General features: G+C 41.2%; 1 protein-coding gene across 1 annotated transcript in view; it reads right to left on the reverse strand.

Moving 5' to 3' along the window:
* The window catches only part of LOC139300764 (properdin-like), a 5,615-nt gene extending 3,844 nt beyond the window's left edge, over positions 1 to 1,771 (reverse strand). The window contains exons 1-2 of the mRNA XM_070923945.1: positions 1,702 to 1,771; positions 423 to 564 (exon numbers count right to left, since the gene is read on the reverse strand). Of these exons, the coding sequence (XP_070780046.1) occupies positions 423 to 564; positions 1,702 to 1,771 (212 nt within the window). The remainder of the gene's footprint in view (positions 1 to 422; positions 565 to 1,701) is intronic.
* Positions 1,772 to 11,816: the final 10,045 nt, after the last annotated feature.

Here is an 11,816-nt window from a genome sequence, read left to right on the forward strand (position 1 = left end):
CTCTGAAGGCTTAGTTCACTGTCTGTAACGACAGCGGGACAGTCGAGTGTCTGCGGTTAGTTCACTGTCTGTAACGACAGCGGGACAGTCGAGTGTCTGCGGTTAGTTCACTGTCTGTAATAACAGAAGGACAGTCGAGTGTCTGCGGTTAGTTCACTGTCTGTAATAACAGAAGGACAGTCGAGTGTCTGCGGTTAGTTCACTGTCTGTAATGACAGAAGGACAGTCGAGTGTCTGCGGTTAGTTCACTGTCTGTAATAACAGAAGGACAGTCGAGTGTCTGTGGTGTTTACCCTCAAACAACCGTTTGAAGAAGTGAAAAGTGACACTGTGGGGACTCACTTTTCACATGGTTGACAGTGTCTCAGGGTTAGTGCAGGTTATTTGTGTGTGTGTGTGTGTGTGTGTGTGTGTGCACTGACCCACAGGACTGACACTCTCCATCTGTTTCCTGGTAACCGTAGTGAGGGTTCTGACAGCAGTTGTCTAAATCCATTTCACCGAGCTTGTCTTCACACGTCACATGCAGGTTCGGGTTGAAACGTTTAAAACACTGCACACACTCTTCACACACACACACACACACACACACACACACACACACACACACACACACAGGGTAAAGTTAGTTCATGTTTCCAGTCAAATGTTACACAATTTCTCTGCAAATTTCCAAAATCCTCATCAACAAATAAACAAGAATCAGAGTTTTTTTTTCTTCTTCTTCTTCTTCTTCTTCTTCACCTGTAGCTCTGCTTCATCGAGACATTCACTGCAGTTTGGTGTTTTTAGAAAGTGAAACAGGGACTTATGGAACAACAGGCCCAGCAGGATTCAAACTGACAACATGGTTTTGTGATGCTGTGACCACAGAAGAAGAATCAGGGCCTCACTAAACTAGGACTTAAAGTACTCCTTCCACAGAGGAGGACTGAGATTCAACACCGACTTACAGCAGGAGAACGACTTAAAACAGAGTTAGACGTCGCTGTTTCACCACCGTCTCAAAAACCATCTACAAAGTAGATATTATAATAAAGCTTTGTGGTTTTAATGACAGTTGGAGTATTAGAAAAGGGAAAAAAACACATGGTTAACCACATGGTTATCATAATTACAACCATGACTACGAAGGTCCCCTAAACCCACCACAGGGTTGTCACATCATGAAACAGATGACTCTTCCATCAGTTTGGGAGTCACAGACGGATGATATCGTCCTGCTGATGGAAACAGCTTCTGTGTTCGAAAGGGACAACAAGGCTGAGTGGAGGCGCTGCATCGCATCTACTAATACATCCGTGATCAAGACACAGAAACCCTTTCAAAGCTTTCATGACTTATCAGCTCTCCACATAAAACACACTGTGGGTGCTCCTCGTCACTTCATACAGAGCTTGTTTGTAGAAGACTGATAGACACACAGCAACAGTCAGCATTTGAGACCACATCATAAGGAAACCATGTATGAGTACAAATATATAAATATACACAGTTTAGTTTACAATGAAAAGGGCATCTTTGTAATATAATGATTGCAGTTTCACCTGCATCACATTCAAAATGTTTCATCTGCATCTGCTATTTAATGTAAAGAGAATCGTGAAAATTCACCAAAGAGAAATCTGTTCAGCAGTTTCATCCTGCCAGCTAACAGACAAACAAACAAAGCTTAATATTCAGATGGTGGTTTAGACTGACCAGAGTGCTCCACAGAAACCAGCAGCAGAACCACAACCAGCAGAACCCTCAGAGCGGCCAGAACCTCCATCCTGTTGCCTCAAAGAACTGAAGCTCAGTGTGAGTTCTTCACTTTCTCTTTCCTTCCAACTTCTGTTTCAGCAGCGACCGTCCCTCTGACCCTGTGCTGAGTGTGTGTTTGTACGAGTCACATGGTGAAGACAAACAGGACGTCCCAGTATGGTGAACCATGAAGGCTCGCGACCCACTGGGTTTCTTAGGAAAGATTACGGTTAGTTGTGTGTGATGGAAATGGCCTGCAAATACTTGATGTACTTACACATGAAATAATACACAAAACACTGACGGGTTGAAGAATATATTGTATAGTGAAATACAATTGATTCTCCGCCCAAAGTTAAACAACATGGAACCAGTTGAAAAGAGGCCATGAGGATAGATGTCATACAGCAGCCCCCCAACTTACAGACGCTCCAGAGAGACAAAGGAACATGATAGTTATGTTATAGTTATTTTACTTTAACAAATACAAAGTCCTCTTGGGGGACGAAAAACATTTATTTGCTTTTGCATTTGAGTATTTTGACCGAGTAGTGTCGAAACATCAGTCTGTTGACTGCAAACCAATCAGTGAGTTCCTGGCAGTCTGTTTGTGTTTGTGACTAAACGCAGGATTTCCAGTAAAGTTCATCAAACTCCAAAGTGACCTTCACATGATGCAACACACACACACACACACACACACCGTGCATGGAGCCTGCTAGTCGCTCCTGTTTGTTTTATTAATTCATCTTACTTTTTTCCTTCATTCCTTTATCAAACTCAACACTACTTTTTCTATTCATGAATGTGAGCACTTGTTGCTTATCTAATTTCCCCCTGGGGATCAATAAAGTGTTTCTGATTCTGATTGTTAAATAAACGTAGATTAAAATTATATTATAACGTGTGGCAATATTAAAAATTCCATTATTCACCATGTTAAGGATCCAGTACCCACTCTAATTGTGAGTTTGGCACGCAGTTTCTTTGCACATTATAACCCTCAACATCAAAGTGAAAATAACATGTTTTAAAATTCTGAACAAATTATTAGAATTGAATTCGTAAAATACCTGGTCTGGACAAGTGATCAGCCCCTTAGATTAACCATTATAACCTTGCTCATGTACAACCAATCACCTTCCAGATCACCTGACATCAATCGGTTTTGATTACTTCAGAATGGAACCGGCTGTTCCACTGCTAGTAGTGCATGACTTAGACTTAGACTTAGACTTAGACTTTATTCATCCCACAGCGGGGAAATTTACAAGTCACAGCAGCAAAGACAGAAAGGTGCAGAAAGACACAGCAGACAGCACTGTGTCAATAAAAACCAGAAGTATTTTTAAAAAACAATATACATATAATAAATACAGATATAAAAAATATGGGGGACAAAAATAGATATATACACAGGGAATATAAATATGTACAGATGTGCAGATTTATGTACAGAATTATATAGTGCTGTTAAACAGTCTTATAGCCGTAGGAATGAACGACCTGCGGTAGCGCTCCTTCTTACACCGTGGGTGTAACAGTCTGCTGCTGAAGGAGCTGCTCAGGGCCCCCACAGTCTCGTGCAGGGGTTGGGAGGTGTTGTCCATGATGGATGTGGTCAGACCAGTCCAGTTTATTGTTCAGGAGAACACCCAGGAATATGTAGTTCTCCACCAGCTCAATGTCCAAACCCTGGATGTTCACCGGTGTGATGCTGGATGACTTCCTCCTGAAATCGATCATCATCTCCTTCGTCTTGCTGGCGTTGATGTGAAGCTGGTTGAGCTCACACCAGCTGACACAGTCGCTGATGACCTCCCTGTATTCCAGGTGGTTCCCCTCAGACACACATCCAACGATGGCAGTGTCGTCAGAGAACTTCTGGATGTGACAGCTGACAGTGTTGTGTCTGAAGTCCGAGGTGTAGAGGGTGAAGACGAATGGAGAGAGAACCGTACCCTGGGGGGCCCCCGTGCTGCAGACCACCACATCAGACACACAGTCCCGGAGCCTCACATACTGTGGTCTGTTTGTGAGGTAGTCGATTGTCCATGAAGCCAGGTGACGGTCCACTCCCGCTCCCTCCGACTTCACCCTAAGCAGTGCTGGCTGGATGGTGTTGAAGGCACTGGAGAAGTCAAAGAACATGATCCTCACAGTGCTTCCAGTGTTGTCCAGGTGGTAAAGGAATCTGTGTAGTCGGTAGATGACAGCGTGACTGGAGGGGGTCCAGCGTTGTGCTCACCAGGGGTTGCAGGTGTTTGAGGATGATCCTCTCCATGGTCTTCATAAGGTGAGAGGTCAGGGCGACAGGCCTGTAGTGGTTGAGTTCCCTGGGGTGCACCGTTTTGGGTACCGGGACCACGCAGGAAGTCTTCCACAGGGCCGGGACTTTCTCCAGACTGAGGCTCATGTTGAAGGTGGCTCTACGAAGTGTTAAATCAGGGGACCATGATGATGCAGGATGACATCACCAAAATTTCCAATCAACGAGTTACCTGTCAGTCCATATGACTTCATTTTTACAGCTCGTACAATTTTGAGGTACTTGTACTTTTTTTGTACTTCTACATCTCAGAGGCAAATGTTGGTACTTTTTATTTGACAGGTATATCTACTTTTCACATAGAAACAAATGATGAGTTTATATAATGCAACACAATGTTAAAGATTACGCCAGTGTTTCTCAACATTTATTTATTTATGTATTTCATTTAACTACATGAAGCTGATGATACTTGTGTACTTTTACTGTTGATGCTTTAATTACATGAAGGTGATGATACTGTGTACCTTTACTTAAGTAGGATCATAAATGGACTTTAACTTGTTACTACAGGTGTGAAAGCTTCCATAGTGGTAGTTAACTGTACTTAATATTTGTACTTAACTGTAATTTTAATTTAATATATATAATATATACATATATATATATATATAATATATCTTGTGTTAGCTGTGGTAAACATGAAACACACTGGTCCAGCTGCTGCTCTGGTTATCAGGTCTTCATGATCACGACCTCCTGGCACACACATAGTACTTCTTGCCTGAGCAGTCTGCGTTATTCCAGTATCCCCATGCTGGAAAATATCAAAACAGAAAACACGACATCCAGGGACATTATGAGACGTTCATGACTTTCATGGTTTATTTATAATATCATACATACTGTAGCTCATAGGGCTTTAAATCAAACTGTATAAAACATTTAAAACATTGAGATGAACAAATAATAAGATGGTTTACAGAAATATTAAAAAGTAATAAAACGGGATACATCAAGAAGAAATATAATAATTCAAAATGGTGAGTCTAAAGATTCAATTCAATTCAATTCAATTTTATTTATATAGCGCCAAATCACAACAAAAATCATCTCATGACACTTTACAAATAGAGCAGGTCTAGACCGACTCTTTATAATATTATTACAGAGACCCAGCAGTTCCCACCATGAGCAAGATGCTCCTTAAAGAACTTTACTAGGGCTTCAAATAAGAATTATTTACATTATCAATTAATATTCAAACTATTTTCTCAGTTAAGCAATTCATTGCCAATAAAACGTCAAAAAATACAGAACAATTTTCATCACGTTTCCAAACAGTTTATTGTAAATCTTCATATTTGAATCTTTTGCTTTTTTTGCTTTAAAAATCTGTTTAAATGATTAACTGATTATGAAAATAGTTGATAATGATTTACTTTCTGCTGATTGACTAAATGAATCGACTATTTATTTCAGCTGTAGAAGTCACAGAAGTAGCGTGTCTATATTCTTATGTTTATGGGTAGTAATACAAAAAATAATCAGAATTATTTCTAATGTGAAACCATCAATACAAATCTGAGTCTGAACTCAGACACATCTGATGTTACTTACTTTCATAGTTCATCTCCACACATTCCTCTCCAGATACCCGGTCTGGTTGGAAGAACGCCCATCTCTCAAACTCAAAGGGACTTTTGTCGGTCCACTGAAAGCTGTGCCACTGAAGGAAGAAAGGAGCAATTACACCTTCTCCACTCAAAACTGGTTTCATCACTCCGATCCAAAAGGATGCAGATACCTTCAGCTGTCTGCAGCTGCTGTGTACAACAAAGCAGGCTTGTGATTGGCTGCCAGAGCAGAGCAGCCTTTATGAGTGTTCTCTGATCTCCCAACGCTGGTTAACACTTAAGTTTAGCCAAATAAAACTTCTTGCTTAATTTAAAGATTGTGATCATTTCCTTCATTATGCTTTACAATGTCGCCATCACTGGTTTTATAATGAACTGCAACAAACTGGAGCTTCTGTGCTCTGAAACATTACTTCCTTCCAATGAAAGTAACCAGTAATATGTCATATCTTACATTTTTACATTTACATGGTTCACTCTCAGCTGTAAGAAACCACTGAACACGAGCTGCTCAGCAGCAGACAGACTCAGTCAGAGACCAGCTGCCAGATGTTTCCCTCAGGAGGTGGAGGAGGCCAGAAACAGAGCTAACAGAGAGACAATACTGTTCAGTTCTCTCATCGCAGCGAGGCCTCTCCTTCTTACCAGATATTTACTCCTCGCGCCGATCCAAAAATGATCTTTGCGTTTGTTGGCTCTGAAGGCCAAACACAACACTTGACTGTACTCGACAGAGTTGTGCATTGACACCAGATGACCTCTTAAGCGGCGGCAGTTATTCTGAAATCAACAGGAACGTGAACAACAGTTAGTCTTCGCCGTCACTTCACCACATTCAGTGTCTGTATTCTGACGAGTGTGTGTTTGTCATCACATCTGCATCTCGAAACGTTCTTGGAGTCCAGAAGTATTTAGCGCAGCGATATATATCGATGCGGGTCCATCCATCACCACATGGTTTGGCTGGATAAAGTCTTTTACATCTGGACTGAATCCTCTTTGTAACATCTGTTGGGAATTCAATAACTTCAGTATTGAACCAAGTGTCTCTGATGTTCTCTGCTATATTTCTGACTGTATGTTTCTTACCAGCTGCAGCATCCTGGACGTAGACCAGAACCAGGAGCAGAACAACAGCTGTCATCACTGCAGACCGCATGGCTCAGGGCTCAGTGAGTCTCGATCCTCTTCACAACTGGAATATGATGAGATGTTATTAGACGCACATCATGTTACAAAATAGAAGCAGGTGAAAAACAAAGAAGCAGAACAGGTGACAGTACGAATTCATTAGATATTTAGAATTTGAGTATATGTGGGTATCAGTCCTGGTGTCTGAAAGAGTTTTCACATCTGCAGCTGTTCAAACCGCTGTGAGATCAGCTGGCAGCTTGATGAGCCTCCATCGGTCAAACAACAACCTGCGTCTTGATGAATATCGATGGAACGCGTCGTCATCAGGGACGATGATGGAAACAACAGAGCACTTTTCAAGCTCCAAGGTTCACCCATTCATACACCGATGGTGACCGAGCTGCCATGCAAGGTTCAGTGTGGACTAGGGGAGCCTGGGATCGAACCTTAGCCTCCCGGGTGACAGTGCTAACCACTGCACCACCATGCTGCCGATTGTTCTCCTCTGTTTTCTTCAAACAGGAACAACTGAACTCACCTCTGAGGTCTTGGTACTCGTCTGTCCTCCGTCTGTCTCAGAACTGGCTCGTCATCTCGCTTTTATCCTCGTCCTCTGTTTCCTGTTATTCTGGAAACAAACTCAATTTAAATATTGTTTAGTTTAAAGTAGAGATTAAACACAACAGTAGAGCATAATCCAGTCATGTGACATTTGGTACATAGCTGAGAGCATGTGAAAGAAATGAGTGTAAACACAGTTAGGCTATTGGTTTAGCACCAGTTCAAACCAGTCAGAGGCTCCAGTTAGCGACAGTTTACTTTCTGACGCGTCTTTGACTTCAAACTTACAGATTTCATCCATGGCCGTCCAGGCAAAGCAGCAACACTTTAGATGTCACAGACTGAAATACTAAATGTTAAGTCTCTGACTCTGATACATGTTTCTTTCACTGTGGACGTGTTTTTAACTCTCCCTGTATTGAAGTTGCAGTTCGATAAATAAAGACTTTCACAGGTTTTAAGGAATGTTTTAGTTTGTGCAGATGGTTTATCACAGAGCCTTGAGACCTTCACAGCCTCCACGGGTGTTTTCTACAGATTGTTTCATCGTTTTGGTTTGTTCTACTGTTCTATTGTTTTATTGTCTTGGCTCCAGGAGGTGAGCAGAGTACAGGGTCTTGAGTAGACCACCAGACTCCCTCTGATAACATTGATCAGCCGTCAGCAGGAGGTTTGCCCTATAAAGAGGTGTTTTGTTGAGCTGTTGCAGCTTCTGGTTCCTGACTGTGTCCATGTTTACATGCTGCACCAAAGACTTCTCTGATCAGATTGTTACTTATATATTCAAGAAAGGACAGCTGTTATTTATCAAAGTGAAGATTGAACAGAAGAACAAGTTCTCAAGAAGTGAACGTCTTTGAATATCTCAAAGGTGAAGATATGACTGCAAACAATCTGCTGAAACTCAAGAAACTTGGTTTGCGTTTGGTTGTTGTGTTCTGGCTCTTGGTTCACTCTGTTAGAGACTCTCTGACTTGTTGGATGATGCTCTTCACTCAGAGAAACTCAGCCACCCTCATCTCTTTATTGGGCTCGCAGTCGTAAAGCTGTGGACATGACTTCAGGAGACACTGTGCTCTGCTGTCTCCATATTTAAATGACTGTCACGTCTTCGTCCTCTCTTTGACAGTCGTCTTTTCCCTCCCTCTTCCAGTGTGGATGACCAGAACAACTAGGCAGTCAGACGTGGTCGGACAATAACGTCTTTATTAGCAGCAACGCACCACATCCTGTCCTCTTGTCTCACTTTCGTCCACATGGTTCCTCCTTTGTTTCAGTGTTGATTTATGTTTGAATTCACAGTTCAGACAGTTCAACAGACAGAAACAATATATTATAGTTGGCTAATGGCTAATATTCTGTTTTGCTTTCCAGCCTCATTAACTGACTTTTTTCTCCACACATACCAAATGTGGGGAATTATTATTATTATATATATAATATAATACATATTCAAAACCTTGAAAACAGTATTTAATACATAGCTGAATGTTTCTTTGTAATATCTTTTAACAAAACGATGTCTTAACCCAGGATTTTAAGAAATAATTAATTCTTTTGTTTTTATTATTATAGGTCATTATTAATTATTAATGTGTCTGTCTTGCTATGTAGTGAAAAAAATGTTGTTTACACATCTAAGTGAACCTTTCAGACATGGGTCAAAAACAACCCGCCAGGATGAAAGTCAACAGCATCATTTATTTTCTAAAAAGAGACGACACATAATCGTACTTGTGTCAAATGACTTTACAAAAAGCAATTAATACTTTAGTATTCATTTGTGACTTTACAGTGTTTGAAAGAAATAGTGCCCTCTTGGATCTCCAGATGGGGATGAAACATGATGAAGGCCCCTTCGGTGGAGAAACGTCCTGTTCTCCAGTGTCTCACCGCATGCTGACCTGCCGTCTTTAAGACGGTTGTGAACAAGTGATAAAAAAACCCTCTAAACTTAACAGTCGCAGTTTCCACATGTATTCCTTTGTTGGTTTCTCATCACAATGAACCATTTATTAAATGTACACAGGCGTCTGTTGCACTGAGAGCACCACCTTTTTGAACATCGTAGTGAACTGTACTGATAAACACTGTGCTGTCGCAAAGTCCTGGTCATCTTGTCATTCACCTGCAGAGGATTCTGGATGTTAGTTGATATTTAGCTGATTTTTAACATATAACCATGTTTTTCTCACATCTCTCTAACCACACACATATTTACAGAATGATGTATGGGCACATGGTGTATATTCTGAAAATTACAATAAAACTTAAATAACGTAACGACAGTCACAACAATCCATACAAACGGGTCATTTTTCATGTTAAAAAAGAACTTAGTTGAGGTGTTCATTCAATATTGAGAAATAAAATGCAGAACGTGCAAAGAAATAAAGCAAAATCATTGGCTCGGGTCACTCTACCTGTAAATACTTCTACCTGTAAATCCTCAAAAATGTACCTTTATATTTTGACATGTTTGTTGTCTGTCAGATTATATGTTAAAGCACCATCAGAACACGGCAAATTCCTTGTAATGTAATGTTACTTGGCAATAAACAGTTTCTGATTCTGATTCTGATTCTTTTGACCCAAGAGGAGGAATGATGTAGAGTATACAGTGCATCCGGAAAGTATTCACGGCGCTTCACTTTTTCCACATTTTGTTATGTTACACCCTTATTCCAAAATGGATTAAATTAATTTTTTTCCTCAAAATTCTACACACAACACCCCATAATGACAATGTGAAAAAAGTTTTTTTGAAATTTTTGCAAATTTATTAAAAATAAAAAACTAAGAAATCACATGTACATAAGTATTCACAGCCTTTGCCATGAAGCTCAAAATTGAGCTCAGGTGCATCCTGTTTCCACTGATCATCCTTGAGATGTTTCTGCAGCTTAATTGGAGTCCACCTGTGGTAAATTCAGTTGATTGGACATGATTTGGAAAGGCACACACCTGTCTATATAAGGTCCCACAGTTGACAGTGCATGTCAGAGCACAAACCAAGCATGAAGTCAAAGGAATTGTCTGTAGACCTCCGAGACAGGATTGTCTCGAGGCACAAATCTGGGGAAGGTTACAGAAAAATTTCTGCTGCTTTGAAGGTCCCAATGAGCACAGTGGCCTCCATCATCCGTAAGTGGAAGAAGTTCGGAACCACCAGGAGTCTTCCTAGAGCTGGCCGGCCATCTAAACTGAGTAATTGGGGGAGAAGGGCCTTAGTCAGGGAGGTGACCAAGAACCCGATGGTCACTCTGTCAGAGCTCCAGAGTTCCTCTGTGGAGAGAGGAGAACCTTCCAGAAGGACAACCATCTCTGCAGCAATCCACCAATCAGGCCTGTATGGTAGAGTGGCCAGACGGAAGCCACTCCTTAGTAAAAGGCACATAGCAGCCCGCCTGGAGTTTGCCAAAAGGCACCTGAAGGACTCTCATACCATGAGAAACAAAATTCTCTGGTCTGATGAGACAAAGATTGAACTCTTTGGTGTGAATGCCAGGCGTCACGTTTGGAGGAAACCAGGCACCGCTCATCACCAGGCCAATACCATCCCTACAGTGAAGCATGGTGGTGGCAGCATCATGCTGTGGGGATGTTTTTCAGCGGCAGGAACTGGGAGACTAGTCAGGATAGAGGGAAAGATGAATGCAGCAAAGTACAGAGACATCCTGGATGAAAACCTGCTCCAGAGCGCTCTTGACCTCAGACTGGGGCGACGGTTTATCTTTCAGCAGGACAACGACCCTAAGCACACAGCCAAGATATCAAAGGAGTGGCTTCAGGACAACTCTGTGAATGTCCTTGAGTGGCCCAGCCAGAGCCCAGACTTGAATCCGATTGAACATCTCTGGAGAGATCTGAAAATGGCTGTGCACCGACGCTTCCCATCCAACCTGATGGAGCTTGAGAGGTGCTGCAAAGAGGAATGGGTGAAACTGCCCAAAGATAGGTGTGCCAAGCTTGTGGCATCATATTCAAAAAGACTTGAGGCTGTAATTGCTGCCAAAGGTGCATCAACAAAGTATTGAGCAAAGGCTGTGAATACTTATGTACATGCGATTTCTCAGGTTTTTTATTTTTAATAAATTTGCAAAAATCTCAAACTTTTTTCACGTTGTCATTATGGGGTGTTGTGTGTAGAATTTTGAGGAAAAAAATGAATTTAATCCATTTTGGTATAAAGCTGCAACATAACAAAATGTGGAAAAAGTGAAGCGCTGTGAATACTTTCCGGATGCACTGTATCAAAGTGCGTTGAGATGATTTGATTTCAACTTTGAGTGTCTTACAGAGAAGAAGTAAGTTAAAGGGTTTGGATCAAAAGAAAAGAAGAAAAAGACAGAAAACACTCAAGTATTTATTATCTTTGTCAGATTCAGTCCTGGAACGTAACTATGTACATTTACTCAAATGCTCTACTGAAGTACGATTTTGAGGTACTTCACTTGAGTATTTCCATTTTT

The sequence above is a fragment of the Enoplosus armatus genome, chromosome 17, assembly GCF_043641665.1.
Source record: "Enoplosus armatus isolate fEnoArm2 chromosome 17, fEnoArm2.hap1, whole genome shotgun sequence".
NCBI classification, from domain to species: Eukaryota; Metazoa; Chordata; class Actinopteri; order Centrarchiformes; family Enoplosidae; genus Enoplosus; species Enoplosus armatus.